The following is an 18,404-nucleotide window of genomic DNA, read 5'->3' as shown; positions in this document are numbered from 1 at the left end:
TTCTCGGAACATCCCGACATCATGCATGCCAAAGGTGCACTGTGACCAGATGCCCCGTAACATGGATAGGGCAAGCAATCTAAGTCATTACTGTACCTTGAGGAAACGGAAGCAGTGGGGGTGAGGCGAAGCCAGAAGCGTACACTTTCTCTTCAATTCGATGTTGAAAATTGTACTTCGTAGCAGATTCCTGTTCTAATGTACTGACTCTAACCACCTACTATCCAACTTGATCTATCGCCAATCGTATTCTCGGATGGACAACGCTGCCGAGTCCAAGCACGACAACCGAGTTATCGCGGGCTGACCGCCCACGCCTCTCAAAAGAGCTTACATGAGTAGATACATGGCTCGTACCCCCTTCTCGGCAGCCGCAACGTGCCAGGGCCGAACATCGGTCTCGCTGTCGACCGTGCCCCTCGCTCGTGCGAGGGTGCCCAAGGCGCGAAACGAATGCAGCATTTCCCGAAAATGCGGTTCGTACGCACGGGGGCTGGCGTCCGTGTGTACAAGGTTGACCTCCATCACCGCCGGCGCGTCCTCGATTCGTGTCCCCGTTTGCTTGATCAAGTAGCCGCTTACGAGCGCCGGGTGCAAGTCGAGGACGCTGACCGAGTTGTTGAGCCTGTGGCCGACGACGGCGCCCCACGTCTGCTCCGTCGCATCCGACAGCACGGCGTCCCCGTCAAGATCCTGGCCATCCGCTCCGGGCGTCCCGACCGCGCCGCTGCCATCTCGGGTCGGCGTCGTTGGCGTCCCGCTCTGCTCGGGAGACGCCGTGTTGGGCTGCGGCGTCGGCAACGGTGTCGACACTGGCGTTGTCAAGAACGGACTGGGCGGAGGCGGCAGCTTGACGGCCGGCGGGATGAGCTGCAGCGAAGGCTTCGTGTCGACCGTCATCAGCATCATCCCTATGGATGCAGACGTCTCTTTGCGTGCCAGCTCCAACCAAACTTCAATCTCCTGTTGGTCCATCGGCCCGCACTTGGTGATAACGATGCGCCAGTGGATCTTGCAGACGGAAATCAAATCCAGCGTCGACTCCCATATCTCGCGCGCGACTCTGTTGAGGGACCGAGACTTCGGCCGGCCCCTTCGTCCCAGGCAGTACGATGCCGTCTCTTGCTGGTTCCCTCGATCATCCGTCCACGCGGCCGTGACCCATCTCTCGTCGACGCTCAGCGCGTACGCCACGTGTATGCACGAGTTCTCCCGCATCAGCGACACCGACGGTGACACCGTCAGTTTGAAATCGAGAGCCCGGGGCAGGGACGGCTCGAGCCTGATGGCGGGCGCTGGCATCGAACCGCCAAAGCTGGTACAGCGGTCATACGTCTGCATGCAGAGCTTGACGAGCTCCGTCGGAGGCGTAACCACCAGTTTGGACCTCGACGACGACAGGACGTCGGCTGACACGAGCTGCAATACCAGCTCGTTCGCCGCAACCGTTTTCTGAGACGCCAGGGACTTCCGGTATGAGTCGAAGAATCGCTGGAATGCCGCACAGACCTCGACAATCGTCCAAGGGCTGCCTGGGGAGTAAACAAAATACACGACAAGATTGGTGTCCGTTACCGTCAAGTTGTTGATGGCGCCCCGCAAAATTTCCATGCTGTCAACGAGGGACGAACCGTGTCCCGTCACGGTGGCGTCGGGCGACGTCGATATTTTGTCCACTTCATACGGTATCACGCCATCTTCCATGTCTGTCGACAAGGGCATCTTCTGCAGCGAACCGAGCTTCAACGTTTCGTACACACTTTTCAAGCGGTCCAGAAACGTTTCGACGTTATCGGCCATGCCGCTCCATCCTGGGAATACGCAGACAGATGTGACGTCCTTTCCGCCCGACGACGGCCCAAGCCCCAAACTTTCCCAGAACGTGACGGCGGTTGGCAAAACGGACAGTTTCGAGTCTGCTCGGCAAACCTCGAGATGGGGCCCCGGAATCTGGTAGAGGTTGGTCGCTCGCAGCGGCTCAGCATTGGGATCCCTCCCAGGAATCTGCCGAGGCTGCAGTCGACCCGGTTGCCCCACGAGAGGGGCGTCCAGAATATCCAAGAAATCTTTGAGACTGACGGCGTCAGCCCCCCTCAACAGCGATGGCACCATGTCTTGAAACATGCCCATGGCGTTTCTCATGCCTGCTGAGATCGCTTCGTAGCCGAGGTCCGTAGCCGTAGGCGAATCCGAATCCATGTCGTTATGTGCGTTGCAGATTTCGAGAGAGCCGATGGCGGCCTGATCTGTCAATATCTGTGCGACTTGAATCATATCTTCGTCGGCGAGGGGAAGGTCCATCCGTACTGGCTCCGGGTCGGAGAAGAGGACAGAGAGTGGCATCTCTGGCTTCTGCGGCCTCGTCAGCCTCGGAAGCTCCATCGCCAGCTGCTGGTCAGGCTCCTCGAGCTGGTCGCTATCTCGTGCTGGCACCTGCGAGACAGCATCGTCCTCAACTGTCGCCATTTTGACGCTCGACTTGAGCGGCGATGTTGGTTCTTCGGTTGTACAGCTCGAATCGTCTCGAACCGAACCAGCGCTGGTGTCGTCGTCATCCGATTGGGAGCCGTCCTTTGCTTGGCTGGGCTGCCCGGTTGGCGGCTCGATCGTCGTCACGCATTTCATCAGGGAGCTGGGTTGCAACCGGGCATCTCTCCATCGTCGCCCCTGCCTTCCGTGCCGTTTCAGATAGTCCGTTTCGGGGAGCGTGCCCGGCTCCAGCTTGGGTTTCTCCGTGCTGGAAATTTTCTTGTAGTCGAACTGTCCCCCTTGCTCATATTTCCTGTTAATCATAGGCAGAGTTGGATCGAAGCTCATTCTTTCGAATATTCTCATCCTGGATGTGTTAGGCACGGATCGGTCGGAACCCCGTACGCTAGCCTCCAACGATGCGCACACTCGCTTGAATACTGTATGGGGGTCAAAGGGGCTGGCTTGACGCTTCGTGCCTCCCGTGGCCCCTCGTGGCCCCGGTGCTCCATCTCTACCGCGCTGCGTGGCACCGTCAATGTGCGAGCTTCTAGCATGCTTCAGTTCCGGCTTAGCAAACACGGCATCGTGTGGCTCCGGGGCAGCGTCGCCCGCCGGCTTCAATGGTGGCTCCCCTGGCCTTGGAGCATCCTCGCGGGTACGGCTGTCGCTACCTGTACGGATCATTGGCGCTTCATGATCCAGTTCACCCGGCTGCTCGTCGAAAAAGTTGAAGTCTGCTTCTGTGATGTCGTTGTCGCCAAACATATCACCTGCCATGTCGCCAAACACAGTATCCGAAACACCCAGAAGGTTGTTATCGCTCCGTTGCCTTTTTGAATCATCAAAGTCAATGGCGACATCAAACTCGTCGGCCGTGGCCATCGTGTTCGAAGGCAGTGTATCCGTCTCAGTGGTCAGAGCGGCCGATAACGGATTTCCAGGGCTCGAGACGGCGCCGTCAAACGACGGAGTCGCTCCATTCGGAGGCTGGATCCCGTCTGGAGGAGTTGGATAGATAGCACTTGCTGCTGCCGTGCTCGGTCGCCGGACGGCTGCAGGTGAGGATGCGCTTGCTTTCGGGGCACGAGTGTCCGTAGGGCTGGCTTCCTTCGATGTGGCTGCCCGCTCGGCTACTCGCTTCGACATCTTCTCGTCCCTTTCCGCAGCAGAGCTGAACCAAAGTTTTGCGTTGGCCAACGGGTCATGGCATTCTTCGTGACCACTGAGGAGCGTCTCTCCGACTCGGCTTGTCGCGCATACTTCGACGGCCTTCTTACGAAAGCAGAGCGGCTTCGGCCAAGGAATTGTGAGCATGGAGCCCACGGACCTGGCCCTCTTGGAATCTACCTGGCCGCCTTGCAGCTTTGGCTTCGATACGACCAGGTTCACCCAAGAACAGTCTGAGAGAGTGTTGGTAGCAACGCCACGCAACTTCAGCATCTTCAAACAGGCCTGTTTCCATAAGGAATCATGGAGGTCCGTTCTTCCATGATGGCTCAGGGCCTGCGTATTGGGTGTTTGGGCTAGGCTTGCCGTCCCAGCCTCGCCGGTCGCCGGTGACTGATTCTTAGCGACAACTCCAAAGGGAGCAGCGAGAATGGACGTGCCGAGCAGAGGCGTACTTGAGCCGGTGAAAAGGCCAAGGCCAGTACATTGGGAGAGGCCAAAGCTGACAACGAGTGCTCCGGTGGTTGTCAGGTATGCCCCTAGGGTCGCGAGAACGGGTACCTGTTCCGAGCCGGCATCTTGGTCGTCGTCTGGACCAAGAGGTCTCCCCAATGGCCTGGGTGGAAGTAGAACTGTTCGGTAATTGAGAGGAGTCGCTCCGGAAAAGCTGCAAAACGTGGATGAGATGGACAAAAGGAGGGCGGTGATGAAATTCTCGTATGTCGTCAAGATAGATGCCAACTTCGAATCCGCTCCGACTTGGTCGTCAGCTTTTGCTTCTTCTTGCGAGTTCGAGCCGAGAGCGGATTGAGGCGACGTTTGCGTATTGCGCTGAGACTGATCGAGAGCGGACGCGCTGGATATGGAACTGGTCGGTGTTGAGGTGGCCGCTTGCTGCTGAGGTTGAGTGCGAGCCCTCGGCAGACTCGCCGGTTCCAGGGTACCCTCCTCGGCGAGAACGAGCTTGTATCCACAGAGGTCGAGGGAAGAGTCGAGTCTTTCGCTCGTGATATGATCGTGCCCCTCCTTGCCGACGATCTGAAAGTGCCAGATGCCGCGGCGGGCAGGGTCATAGAACACAACATGGCCACTGGTTCGCAGCGAGCTCTCGATCTCTAGCGCGGCTGGGACAAAATTTTGCCCAAGGTCGGAAGGAGACTCGTAAATACGAAAGACGACTGATGCAATATTGCTCTGGAGACATGGGTCATATACGTTAGCACAGTCGGCGCGGCGTGACAGGGTCATTCGAGGCCCTGCGAGGTCCGTTAGACTCACGACAAGAAGGGTATTGGTATCGTATTCGGCAGCATCCATGTCGAAGCTTCGGCTGCGTTCCGCACGCGGAGCTCGGGAAACGGCAGCCGAGAAGCGTGGCTCGGCAGGGAGCAGGTCAAATGGTACAGTATGTGCCCTGTTCAACCTTGTCCTCGCAGTCGACGAGACAGCGCGCTGGTGTTTGGTGAGGGGGAGGCAACGAGCCTCGACTGGTCCTTCCGTTGAGCGCGATTCTGGTAGGCGTTGCTCCTCCGGGCTCCATCTCAGCGGATAATGATGCCGGGACGATGCAGCTCAGCTCGCGAGGCTCGCCGACGGAACGACTTCCTGTGTCGGCCTTGATGAAACGAGGTCGGCCCGTCCGTCCGAGGCTCGAGGGTCGATCGTCAACTTGCCTGTGTTGACCCGTCGGTCGGATGCTTCGCACTTGGAACTGGCCGAGGCTTGATATTGCTCGCCTCGATTGGGTCTTGCGAGTCCCGTACGAGTAGCCAGCAGTAGGCCGGAGAGGTAAGTCAGCGTCGCACTCGATGGACGGAGCGAGCGAGCAAGCGACAGGAGAGGAGTCCGTCCGGCTTTGCGGGTCTCGAGGCAATCTCCAGGGAGTTAGTTGGAGGCGCCAGTAGGCGAGTTTGCTAGCCTTGAACTTCTCTAGCGCAGCCGGGAGCCAGCCAGTATACCTGACGTGGCGGGCGACTTAACAAGAAAAAGGTACCGCACGTGTACTTTGTCGGAATGAACAATTACGCGGGTGTCGTACCTATTCCCTAGCATGTCGCAGGTTCCCAACAGGTTCCCTCCCTGTCTCTCCTAGCCGGGATGGGATGTGGGGGGCTTCTTTGGCCAAACTCGGTCAGAGCCGACGCTAACAATGCGCTGCTGCGCTGCAGCGCTTGCTGCGTTGGTGTACTGTACTCCGTATCCGTACAGTACGGAGTATTACCAGCAGAGGCCGCTATCGCAAGTGGTGGGGGCCCTGGATTTTTTTCTTCGCCTCGCATCATCAGCCTCGACTTTGACGTATTTCTCGCCAGTTTTCATCCAGGCTTCGCTGCGACTGCAAAAATCACACTCGGTCACCGGCTGGTTTCTGCGTCCTCCCGCCGACATGAAGCTCTCCAACCCCGGCGCGGTCCCCGTCTATACGATTTCGGGGGCTGCCACGGCCCGGCCGTTGCCAGATTGGCTTGCTCGCCGAAGAAAGCGCAGCCTCAAGGACGATCCAGAGTATCGCAGCCGTGTTGAGCTTCTGCAAGATTTTGAGTTCGAGGAGGCCAGCAACTGCATTCGAGTCAGCGATGACGGGGAATGGGCCATGTCCACGGGCACATACAAACCCCAGATCCACGTCCATAACCTGCCCCAGCTGTCGCTCTCATTTACTCGCCATACGAACGCCCTGAACCACTCCTTTGTCATCCTCTCCAACGATTATTCCAAGTCCCTGCACCTGCAGACTGACCGACGACTCGAGTTTCACACGCCCATGGGCCTTCACTACGAGGTGCGAATACCGAGGTACGGCCGGGACCTGGTCTACGATCGCCATACCGCCGAGGCCCTTGTGCCCGCCGTTGGCCTCGATGCCGACGGCAAGGGCGAGGTCTTTCGGATGAACCTCGAGCTCGGGCGCTTCATGAAGTCGTATCAGGTGGACGTGGGCGGCGACGACGAGAACGGCGGCGGCTTACAAGGAGGCATCGGAGTTGGGAGCGTCAACGTCGCCAAGATTGCCGAAGATACCCACAACCTGCTGGCCTTTGGAACTTCGATCGGCACCGTCGAATTTTGGGATCCGCGCTCCAAGTCAAGGGTTGCTCTGCTTGCGGGTCACGACGGCGAGGTGACGGCTCTGGATTTTGCTCCTTCCGGCTTGTCCTTGGCCACCGGTTCGTCGACCGGCATGATTCAGCTGTTTGATCTGCGACGGCCTGTGCCGTTGCTGAAGAAGGATCACGGTTACGGCTTTGCCGTCAAGAAGCTGATCCACATGACGACGTCGTCGCAAGAGAAAAAAGTCATGTCGGCTGACAAACGCATCATCAAGATTTGGGACGAGCTCTCAGCAGACCCGTGGACGTCGGTCGAGCCCGCCGTCGACATCAACGACGTTGCGTGGTGCAAAAATACTGGCATGCTCCTTACGGCAAACGAGGGCAAGCAGCAGCATGCCTTCTTCGTGCCACAGCTTGGCCCTGCGCCGAGATGGTGTGCGTTCTTGGACAGCATGGTGGAAGAGATGGCCGAGGAGGTTCACACCGAGACATACGACAACTACAAGTTCCTGACCTTGCCGGAGCTGAAGCAGCTCAGCCTCGCGCATTTGGTTGGGAAGTCGAACCTCCTTCGCCCGTACATGCATGGCTATTTTGTCGCCTCCAAGCTGTATGAGCAAGCGAAGCTCATCGCCAACCCTTACGCATGGGAAGAAGAGAGGATGAAGCGGGTCAAGGAAAAGGTTGAGAAGGAGCGCGTGAGCAGAATTAGAGGCAACAAGAAGGTCAAGGTCAACCAGAAGCTAGTTGACAAGCTTCTCAAGAGGCAGGAGAACAGAGGCCAAGTCGACACCAAGGCTGGCCTTCTCGGCGACGAGCGTTTCAACCAGCTCTTCGAGGACGAGGAATTCAAGGTCGACGAGACGAGCCGCGAGTTCCAGCTGCTCAACCCCAGCACCGTCGTGGACCCTGACGCCGCGCCGGTGCCGGCTGCTGTTCGATATCAGGCCAAGGATTCAGATGATGATTCGAGCGATGACGAGCCTGCTCCTATTCGCAAACCGGGCGATGAAGTCGTCATGCGCGTGCGGTCATCGCAGACCGACGGCGCGCGCGTACGCGACACCGCTCTTGGCACCAGGGAGCATAGGAAGGGCCGCGAAAATAGGCAACGAAGCGATGTTGTTGGAGAGCGACACGTCTCCTTTGTTCCTCAGTCGAGGAAGAAGAAGGAGGAGGAGGAGGAAGAGGCGCCAGCGCCGCCAAGGAGAAACACGGCCGGTCGGCGGAGTGCTAGCTCCAACACGTTCAGGAAGATGTAGCTCTGATCCTCCAGATGCCCCCCACTGCAGGCATGATGCAATGACGGCAGATATGCCAAACTGCACGGTCTCGTCATTCCGCACTATCTACTGGACGCCTTTATGGCCTTCCGCCGGAACCAATCCCTTCTCGATGTCGCTAGGCCGCCGGTGCGGTGTCGGCGGCGCATGATGAGCAAGTTTTGCAGGGCGCCAGCGCGACAGACCGGGACTCGTCGGCCGCTTGACCGCGTCTGGAAACTCGCCTCGTCTCGGCGTGAAGGCCGCGGCAATCTTTCGCGTCGATCTTCGGATCGTCTCCCTGACCGTCCACTCACGCTTCTTGGCGATGAAAAAGAGCACGGCCGTCGTCACTTGAAGCTGTCAGCAATCTGCCTTCCTGCCCTCAAATTGGGGAGCCAGAGCAACGCACCTCCGATGATGCTGACGACGACGACGACGACGACGATGGCGATCAGTCCACCAGTCGAAAGAGACATGGCACCCGAGCTGTTTCCAGCAGCTCCAGCCTCTACACCTGACACCGGGCCGGGCGCGATGCCGCTGCCGGCGTCCCCGAGGTATGTGCCGCCAGTGGCTTGGGGGAATGCATGGCTTGTTGACGACATGAGGTTTGTTGTTCCTACGAGCATTGACGTGGAAGAGCCGACGTGTTCGATATAGAAGATGAAGAAATATCAGGGACCGTTGAATGTAGTAAAGCGCGCAACAGATTCGGGACCGCTGGTATTTACGTGCCATGCCACCTCCTATACTTCCTTCCTCGTTCTATCCGTGAGCGACTCATCTTGTACATGCGTTGCCTGCAGGGCATCGTGCTTAGCCTGTCGCTCGCGTCTGCTATTGATTGGGAGTTCCATGCAGGGTCCTGGCGGGACAGAGGTGTGACGCTCCGGTGATTGGCGCAGGAGATTGGCGAAGCGCCAGGCAGAAACCCCTCCACCAGGTGCTGCAGCCAGTGTTGGGCATGGGTGACCCATGTCCATGGCAGGTTCATAGGTCCATACGGAAGCAGGCCAGCCAAATACCGTGCGTCTCATGTTGCATAATAATACCCTCTGCATTTTTGCTGGTGTATGTGGATGGCGGCAAGGCGCCTCATGTTGCTATTCCAAGCAATCGTAGGCCTTGCCATGTTTGGAACTACATGAGGGGATCATGAGACCAGGGAAACCCGCCCTGCGCGCTTACGCGATATTCCCATGGATGCAACTCTTAAAATAAACCGCTTATTATTATTGTATCTGTGTGAGGTTGCATCAGCGGCCAGAGGGTTGTGTCAGTCAGGGCACTCACCAGGCTTACATACATACATGTACTGGAGGAGTGGCCGGTGCTAGGTCGAGCAGCTTATTGATATCTTTTGGGATGTCGGCATCTACTCGGAGTCTTCACAGACGGGTTCGTAGCGATGGGTTGATGTCGGCAATTGTAAGGCGTGCTTGTCGATGAGGTGAATGGTTCCTGCGCTTTTCTTGGCTTAAATAAGCAGCTTCCTGAAGCACAGAGCGCGTAACCAACAATCCGCTGGAGGCAACGGATGCCCTAGCTGGATGATGACATACTCTAAGGCATAGTTGGCTTTATCATTCTTAACACCCGAAGATGATTCTGTGAAAAACACTGGTTTCTATCGACAATGGCAGATTGGAAGGGGAAGGTGGCGTGTGATGTATGCGCCTTCCTCATATCGAAAGCGAGTCTCGGGGTTACCACACCAGGGGAAAAATCCATACCGTGTCTTGGAGTGCTTTCAAAATTCATGTCAACAAAGTTGTCTCTCTACCACGTTCTTTTCCGACTTTCGAATACGACCCATGCAACCGACACGGGCACACAGGTGCAGTTCCGAGACCGTCTGCAGCGTCAATCCTCCAGCACCTATGTCATCTTCCCCAGAATCGGTCATTCAAAGACCGCATGGTGTGAACCTGAAGGGATGGTATTCGAGAGCCGTCACAGATGAATTGCAGCTGGAAGGGCATGATTTGAGCATGGTCTCATCGACAGTGCATTCATCGACTGCGAATTCATCGACAGTGCATAGTTCGCCTGAGCTGGGCAAACACTTTTATCAGAACAACGGCGGAGATACTGCGTCGCTGGCTGTGGATGAAACTTGCGAAAGCAATCATGCTGAGGATTTTGAATCCATCCACAGAGAGACTCCTCGCGCAGGGCGAGGATTGCAACGGCGACAACTTCCTGGGCAACACCCTCCCACTACTAGCCGAGCGTCCAACTTTGGCCCTCTGACCACTGCACATTTCAGAGTTTCTTCTCAGACTCAAAGACCACCAGCGACTTCGCCACTTACCTCGCAATATTCGCCCCCGAGTCTGTCAGACTTTTCTCAAGACGCAAGACAAGACATCGTACAATCCTCGCCACGAGCGTACTCTTCAAAAAGGCACACGCGCATGTCCTTGGGAAAGCATGTCCCTCGTCCATCTTGCCAGCAGCCAAGGTCTTCTCTTAGACAGGATGGTGACCCATCCTTCGTTGAGCCCTATGAGAATTCTCATCGATCAGACATCAACCCTGTTTTGCGTCAGCCCCCTAGAGAGTCGTCACGGGCACGCAGGAAATTCCTTACTGATATGCCTTCACTGATGCCAGAGAATATGAAAACCGGCATGAGAGCTGAATCATGCCTTGGCAAAAGGCAGGTTCAAAATGAAACAGAAGGCGATATAAAGTTGACTAAAGGGATCCCATCCAAAAAGGTTGCAACAGAGGCAACTGGGAGCCAAGACTCAAAGAGGCTTGTTGACATACATAAAGTGGTTGGCTTTTTCGTTACTCCCAATCGTGTCAAACACCAAAAGAGTCCCAGTATCCTCTCGCGGCTTGCCGAATCAGAAGCGGCTGGCACATCAACGCAAAAAGGATTGAGCAAGCACCAGAGAGGGATAACTCAAAATGCCCAATATGATCCGCCTCGTGCCTATATAAGCAATGCCAGCAGTCTCACAAAAGACCTCTCGAGTTCTGCTGACACCACCAGAAATGCAGGCACGAAGCCCACGTATCGAGAGCATACGAGGCCTAGACCGAGCGATTCATGTATGCGTAATGGCGAAATACGTCCAAGAACACAAGATATTGTCTCAAAATTCTTCTCGGAATCCGGAAAACTTGGTTCAAGAGCTGACCTTGTTCATCAACCGACCTCGCCCAGCCTCCGTGGTGATCCGCCCATCCCTGAAACACCCAATAGGGATCACCATTGGGGTTTTGACCAGTCTGAAGCGCGTTTCCGGCGTTATGGCCAGAATAGTGTTGATCGTCGACGATCCCAGTCGTCCCCATCTAGCAATATCTCAAGAAAGCGAAGCACGATCCGCAAGCATCGCCCAAGAGTGGCCACCGATCGGAAGACGAAGGCTATGCACCAAGTCGCCCAGAGCTGGAATGAGTGTTTAAAAACGTTCGAAGAAGAGAGAAGCAATGCATCTCAAAAAATCGATGGCTTGAAACAAAACCTCCGTCAACAGAGAAAGAGTTTGATTGAGGCTCGCTCCCAGCTCACTGAGAAAAATAAGGACATGGGTGAACTTGTGCACTATTCCCGAAACCTCGAAGCGGATCGAGTTCGAGCAGCGAATGACAAGCATCAGCTATTGAGGGAGATTGACAGTCTTCGTCATCAGCTGGCTACGACACAAGACCAGGCAAGCGCGCTTCAGGACAAGGCAAAGCGGTACAAGGAGAAAATAAATCATGCAATCGAGGAACAACAGAATCTATTCAGGCACTCAAAGGTTTTTTATGAAAAAGCAATGGAAGAACTCCGAAATGAGAACAAGAAGCACATATCCTGCACAGCTGAAGTCGACAAAGCCCTTGAGATGAGTATCAGGAAAAGGGAAGAGATGAAACAGTGCGTGCAGGACTTGCATGATCAAGTGAAGATGGAAACACAACAGAGTACGCCATGGCTTGGCCTTTTCCCTATGCTCCGGGATCTAATGTCATTCTTTAGAAGATAGGACCATCGTGCAGCTTCAATGCAAAGTTCAAGATCTGGCCGACCGCCAAGGCTACCGGAACGACATAACTGCGAGCATGCGTCGCCAGCTGGAATTGCAACACTGCACCCAAATAGCAGTCAAAGACATGGCTTCTAAATTGGATTGTTTGTTACAAACTTGCACGGAGAGGTCCCATGACAGCGATAAGGTGATGAGCCAGATTCACTTCAGGTATGCGTCTGCCAACTAGTTTCGGAACCAAACAGTAATTGTTAGCAGGCTCGATACTGTGATGGAGCACCTGCAGACTTCATGCCAGCAACTCGCTCCAGGGATTCTCACTGATCGCATCATGCCAAACGTTGAAGCGGGGTAAGTAGGTAGCGCGTCCCTGGCACTACGATAGTCTGATTGTCTTCAGAATCGTTGATAAAATCGAGCACTTGAAGCATCATCAACAATGTACACATCAAGTGATTGTGCAACTGGCCAACGAGTGCGCTAGAGAGCTTACTGAAATCAAAACAGACATCGTTGCTCTAGGAAACTTGTTCGTGGAAACTCAAGTTGAGGAAAGAATCAAAGTTGAGAGGTTTTTGGCTGACTTCGAGTGCCATGCGCAATCTACTCGAGCATCTCACAAGCAAGTGATGGAGTTTCTCGAGTCTTGGTCCCAGGCACAATCCCGACGGCAAAAGAACCTACAAGTGCACCAGACAGACTTGAATCATTCGTTGCTGGAGCACAACGAGAGAATCAAGACGGTGGAACAGGACCTTGTGCTGGTAAAAGATGGATACGCCGATAAACTGGGTACGCTTGTCGACAATGCGTCGAATTGCACCGCCACTATGCAGGAAAAATTTTGCGATGCTATTGCCGAGTTCCGCGATACGCTTGAGGAAGGGTTGCGGGTCGCAAAGGAAGGATCTGAGAATGGCATCCGCCAAAACCAATCATCTACCGCTGCGCTGGCGGGTCAGATCAAGGCGATTGCGGATTACTTGGAAGCTAGCTGCCGCATGGCTGTTGGCGACACTTCTGTCTCGAGCTCCTCCACAGCAGAGCAGCAAGCGATTATTGATCAGCTTCAGAAAAAGATCCGCATCCTTGAAGTGCAGGCCCAAGGCACCAAGACATTGCGCGACAGGTGGCAGCACGATGTCAACGCCGTCCAGTCGTTGAGAGGCCAGCTCAAAAACATTCAACAGCGAGTCCCAGAGGTGCAACAATGCCTCTCGACCTTGAACAACATTGCTCAGGTTAACGGACTGCTTCACTCAACCGCTCAGTATTTATGGACTGAGCAACGCTGGGTACAAACTAGTCACGAAAAGGAACAACGTCGAGCAGAAACGGATCGGCGGACAATTCACACGTCGCCGTCCTCTCAGGGGCCCAGAAGCCCACAAAAAGAGTCGGCAAGACAGACATTCGGCGGGAATGACGGTTGAGGGAATGGACGCTGAGCTTGTTTCTGGTGATCCGTCCGTGCCTGCAGCGTTCAATATGTTTCCGGAGCGGGACAAACAGGGGCAATCTTCGTTTCTCGGTGCCATTCGACGCGAAGACGGTTGAAGAAATGGACGTTGGGCTTGTCTCTGGTGATCCGTCCTTGCCTGCAGCGTTCGATACGTTTCCGGAGCGGGATAAACAGGGGCAATCCTCGTTGCTCGATGCCCACGGCGCTGAATCTCCCGGCATGCATGGCCTATGCTGCCCTGCGGGTTTTTGGGGGGTGACGGCCACGGAGATGAAACATGCGCAGGCTACCAAAGGCATGCCACGGCAATTTATTGTGCGAAGAAGTCGTAGATGGGCGCTATGGACACTAAAGGAAAGGTGTATCTTGCCCGCCATCGACAGGGGCTGGAGGGCGAAGGCAAACTGCAGTCGCGTAGCTATCGGGAGAGATGTGAATGAGCCTTAACGATCCGCTCGAATTCGCTTCAAGATGCTTTGATGCAGGACTATTCTGATGCTAGATCTGCGCCGAGTAATATATCGTACAGGCGAATACCCGTTGTCGTGGCGCAGTGCGCAATCCAGTCCCCCCAACGCCAAAAAGAAAGATGATTATGATGCTACAGCGCGCGCGCGACTTTTCATGAATAGTAGGCCTGTGGCACTTGCGATTCGAGCGATTCGGAGTTTGTGTGCTTTCGTCCGATTACCCGTCGGCTCACTTGGATCTCTTTTTCGTCTCGAGGAACAGGACCTTTTTGCGGACTGGAGCGGAAGTCAGTCAAGCTCGGCATGGAAATCTGCGGCCAGGAGTTCACCGTACCAATCGGATCGTACTTGAGCATTCCCATCATCGGCGAAGTTCGTGGGCGCTTGAAAGTGTAGAAGAAGCCGGTCATGGCCATGGATATGAGACGGACGTTCATCAAACGAGCCTTGGCTACAATGGGCGCTTCCACGTCAGTCCAAGCGGCACACTGGCAAGAGAAGGGAAACGGGTTGGAGAAGAAGTCATCACCTTTTTTCGCCATGGTGGCAATTCGCGAAGTCTCCCTTGGACTTTGACGATGGCCGTGGTCGATGCCGGAGGTGTCGCGAGGCGTTGGGAGCTTGGGGCAAAGTTTCGGGGAAGGTCGGAGGAAAGTGGTGCCGAGGCCGTTTCCGAGGCGATGGCGGGGGAGTTTCCATCACTGTAGGTTCTTGTAAAACAGGGGGGTGGCAAAAATGTCGATTCAATTTGTAGGAGTAGCGCTACCAAGACTGAATCGTCACTTTTGTCAAGTGACTGTACCACATCCTTGTATATTTAAGTACGCCATTGTAGGTAAGGAGCCTTAATAACACCAGTACTTAGTGGGGATTTGCAGTACTGTGAGATGTGGTGTGGGATCGAAGTGCCGCAACATGCATGCTTTGCAATTCACTTCATTGGCAAAAATGGCACATGAGGCACATGCTGTTATTATCAGCTGTTCGGTTTACTGGCTTTGAGAGAATGCGGCTTTTTTTTGGGGATCGCGGAATACTGTCTGCTGTGCTGCTACGCCGAGGTGAGAGATTCCTCCGCCTTTCTCCTCATTGATGCGAAACAGCGTGGTTGGTCCCGACGGAAGGGATCGAGAACATGGTATTCCAAATAGTTGTATAACTTACCAAGTACGGATAGCCTTGAGAGTGAGCCCTACAACATAATGCTGATACTCTTTCCCCAGTTATCCTGCGCAGTAAGTACATGCCGTTGTGAATGCCATGACGAGTCCGGAGTAATTACACCGCACTTGTACTGTCGCGCCGACGCGCCATCGGGCCTGTAACGGGGTTAAAGTCCGGGTAGTTGTCAGAAGTTTGGGAGATAAAATACAATAATTTCTGTCACTGTCGGACGGATTGGAGATACGAATGTATGGATTGAATAATTAATTGATTGAATTGATTACCTCTACCTCCCATCTTTTTTGGGTCAGGTAGGGTATATCCTATTATTCTAGTTCACATATATAGAGACTGTGTCCTTATTCCAAGTGGACTCGTAAACAGACTCGCCAACCGATTCGTATGATTTAGACTTAGTAGTCCACTGTGGCTGGTGGCATATCCATTATCATCTTGGAATTAAGCTTTAAGCAGGTGTTTTAATAGCTCTTTCTATGTCCTTGGTGGTTTTGGAAGGTTGTTAATAGATATATTGTTTTGCAAAGGGGTTATTGTAATTCGAGTAGCGTTCCTTGAGTTTGTAGCAGTATTAATTATCATATGTACTGTTTAATAGCTTAATGGGTCTTGAATTTTGCGTAGAGACAAGTAAGAAAGGAGTGTTGTCAGAAGACCGGCTGTGTACGCCTATAGCGCGCCTTACACTACGAGCATTGCTGTATATGTATATTCGATTGTTGAGGTTTCCTATAGGTCTCTGCGTATGTAGATTCGAGCTTTATATTTATCGAGCTCGCTGTCTTAGTTCAATTTATAGGTGAATACCCATTTCAATAGTAGCGGCTTTGTTTTTGCCTCTAATTATTCGCTCTATAACCTTCTAGGTGTTATGGTCTTGGGCTTTGCCCCAAGTACAATGGATACGAAGAGTGGCAACGGCTCTTATAAGCGTGGCTAATTGACAAAGTGTCAGCTTTGTCAATCCGTGCCGTTTTGCTAGACACAACCAGGGGGCGCCGCATGGCGCGCAACCTCTAGTAGCATGGCCACTGCTTGTGCCCCACTGGGGTCAGTCCGAAACACTAGGTGCGTTTCTTTTCCAGAGATTCTATTTCCGAACCCTTATAAGTGAATGTGAGGTGCAGTGCCCGTACTAATTGCGGATACTGGCGGATCTTGTAATACATATGGGGAGGTGTGCCCATATGGACAATAGACCAGTTAACCGTTATGCCAAATGGCCAAAACTGTCAAAAGATCCGTCAGTATCCGCACCTAATGCGGGTACTGCACCTCACATTCGCTTACAAGGCCTACGCCTATCCTTACCTTCTCGTCGGTATCGAGAAAGTTGATGGAGGCGGAGAGAGAGGCTGAGACGTTGAGCAGGTGGGTCCTCCCTTTGGCTGACCTGACCATCTTGACCTCGGCCTCGGTCCTCGGCCTCGGCGTCGAGGCGGTGACAGCGGCGACCTTGGCCTTGTCGAAGAGCGAGGCGTGACCGAGATTGCCGGTGGTGGCATCATGGATTTGGCCGAAGAAGCTCAGGCGGCCCAAGGCTTGAACAACGATTTCGGCGTCGGCCATGGCTGTGAAGGTCGTCCGTCCGGTAGGGAGGAGGAAGGAGGAGGCGAAAGGAGATGGATGGCCTGGGGGGTCGATGAGCAGCGGAGGTTGATCCGGCAGGCCACGATGACTGTCTCTCGTTGCAGCTAGCAGTGAAGGCGGCCGTGAGAGCAGAGTATGGGAACCAGTGCGGACAGCGCCAGAGCGGGAGCTACGATAGGTAGGTATTTTGTCGTGTCGGTACGATCCATGCTAGAATTTTGCCACAGCTGCGCCAAGGAAGGCGTGCAGCTGGGAATCTGCATGGGCGGAAAAGGCAGACGCCAAGTCGGTGAGGGGTAGATTCCCGACAATGCCCGGAAGGAGGTGCTATCGGCAAGGGGGAGCAGTCGAACGGACAATGCGGATTGTATGATGGGTTGAGCCCACGGTCCGGTGAAGGGCATCGAGAGCGCTTGACTGCCGTTGGAGGAGTGTTCGGTCTCCTCGCCGAGCCTATGGACATGAAGCGCTTGCCCTCCTCCTTCCAGCAGCTGGCAAGAAAGCTGGTGCTTGCATGGCAATGCTGCCAGCTCGGCAAGAGAGCGGCGGACGAATGTGCATGCGGGTGGTGGATTTTTGGGCTTTGGAACTGTCGGCCGGCCGTGACAGACGTCGGCATGCGCTTTTGTCGTCTTGGCTTCGCGGGTCCCGATTTTCTGCCCTGGTGATTGTGTATGTATGTTCCAGCATCACCTTGTGACATGGGAGTTGTGCTCGTACCTGCGCCAGACCAAGCACAACGAATCCTTCAGAGCGATAGGCACTCAGGTCTAGAATCTACAGACCTGCATATCCACCTCAGAAAGGTCGTTTCCCTTACAAACCCAGCCATCCGCCTTTGAAGTCCCCCTCCTCTGCTTCTTACAAGTGACCGAATTGCACGTCGTAACTCCTTGCATTGCAACATGTTCTCTTGCTTTCTTATGGCGGGGGAGCTTGTGACGAAGCTGCTGGGTGGCTCTCTGAAATGGCTCCATGGTTTCGTATCTGCTCAGACGGCATGGTAGACGATAGTGCGTTTCTAGGGATGGTATCTTGGGCATTCCCTTTCTTGACGAATCTGTAGCAAGGCCAGATGTTTCTTTTGGGCCATTACCCTGTCCTGTGGTCCATGGTGGCACTGTCGGAAGGGTCTGGAGGAAGCACTCGATGGCGACGATCGGTCGTCACGGTTACTGCGTTACGTTCTTCTCGCTGCTCTTGCGCCACCAGCAAACTAAATCCTCGCTCCCTCCGATTCGTTCATTCGTTCCCCCCGTATGGGCTGTGTCTCCTGACGTTCACTCGCTCACCTTGATCTTATCGATAGCTCGGATAGGGTAGTCCACGCTTCGCTTGGTCGTGCATGCCGGCTTTTTTCAACGTCTTGAAACGAAGGCGTTATGCTGATCAACACAGGAAATGGGTTATAACGCCAAGTCACTCCATATGGAACGTTCGCTACTCAATCCCGTAAAGTTCCATCCCACCTTCCACACACCGCCACCGGAATTGGCGACAGGAAGCGCTAAACTACAAAGGGGAATAGAAAGGAAAATGGAGCAGGAATAGGAAGTCAAACAAACGACTCGAAACGAGAGAGGCGCTACGGACAAGCCGACGGTTTCACCAGACGTCGCCACTAGGGACAGCCAAAGGATCCCAAGGACGGCCTCAACGCCCCGAAGAATGCTAATGATCCATTCCTTCTATTCGACGCATCGAAAATGAAACGTCTAAAACATGACATGGACGGGCTATTATAGCGTCGG

General features: G+C 54.4%; 6 protein-coding genes across 6 annotated transcripts; 2 read left to right on the top strand and 4 right to left on the bottom strand.

Annotated features, from left to right (window-relative positions):
* Window positions 1-330: 330 nt before the first annotated feature.
* Window positions 331-4,956, bottom strand: DCS_06881 (uncharacterized protein; the record flags this gene model as incomplete). Its single annotated transcript, XM_040804168.1, has 1 exon — window positions 331-4,956. The coding sequence occupies one exon, from the start codon at window positions 4,954-4,956 to the stop codon at window positions 331-333; it is 4,626 nt and encodes a 1,541-aa protein (XP_040654272.1).
* Window positions 4,957-6,025: 1,069 nt separating this feature from the next.
* On the top strand, window positions 6,026-7,954 carry DCS_06880 (WD repeat protein; the record flags this gene model as incomplete). Its single annotated transcript, XM_040804167.1, has 1 exon — window positions 6,026-7,954. One exon carries the CDS (start codon window positions 6,026-6,028, stop codon window positions 7,952-7,954), a length of 1,929 nt encoding a protein of 642 aa, XP_040654271.1.
* Window positions 7,955-8,041: 87 nt separating this feature from the next.
* On the bottom strand, window positions 8,042-8,586 carry DCS_06879 (uncharacterized protein; the record flags this gene model as incomplete). The annotated part of the gene is made up of 2 exons (XM_040804166.1): window positions 8,042-8,307; window positions 8,367-8,586. The coding sequence occupies 2 exons, from the start codon at window positions 8,584-8,586 to the stop codon at window positions 8,042-8,044; spliced, it is 486 nt and encodes a 161-aa protein (XP_040654270.1).
* Window positions 8,587-9,771: 1,185 nt separating this feature from the next.
* DCS_06878 (uncharacterized protein) lies at window positions 9,772-13,506 on the top strand (the record flags this gene model as incomplete). Its single annotated transcript, XM_040804165.1, has 5 exons — window positions 9,772-11,884; window positions 11,940-12,159; window positions 12,208-12,300; window positions 12,350-13,219; window positions 13,266-13,506. The coding sequence occupies 5 exons, from the start codon at window positions 9,772-9,774 to the stop codon at window positions 13,504-13,506; spliced, it is 3,537 nt and encodes a 1,178-aa protein (XP_040654269.1).
* Window positions 13,507-14,110: 604 nt separating this feature from the next.
* On the bottom strand, window positions 14,111-14,423 carry DCS_06877 (mitochondrial 54S ribosomal protein YmL39; the record flags this gene model as incomplete). Its single annotated transcript, XM_040804164.1, has 2 exons — window positions 14,111-14,157; window positions 14,216-14,423. The coding sequence occupies 2 exons, from the start codon at window positions 14,421-14,423 to the stop codon at window positions 14,111-14,113; spliced, it is 255 nt and encodes an 84-aa protein (XP_040654268.1).
* Window positions 14,424-16,127: 1,704 nt separating this feature from the next.
* Window positions 16,128-16,632, bottom strand: DCS_06876 (uncharacterized protein; the record flags this gene model as incomplete). Its single annotated transcript, XM_040804163.1, has 2 exons — window positions 16,128-16,292; window positions 16,375-16,632. 2 exons carry the CDS (start codon window positions 16,630-16,632, stop codon window positions 16,128-16,130), a joined length of 423 nt encoding a protein of 140 aa, XP_040654267.1.
* Window positions 16,633-18,404: the final 1,772 nt, after the last annotated feature.

Source organism: Drechmeria coniospora, chromosome 03 (genome assembly GCF_001625195.1).
Source record: "Drechmeria coniospora strain ARSEF 6962 chromosome 03, whole genome shotgun sequence".
In the NCBI taxonomy this organism is placed as follows: Eukaryota; Fungi; Ascomycota; class Sordariomycetes; order Hypocreales; family Ophiocordycipitaceae; genus Drechmeria; species Drechmeria coniospora.
This window is presented reverse-complemented; position numbering and strand designations above follow the sequence as displayed.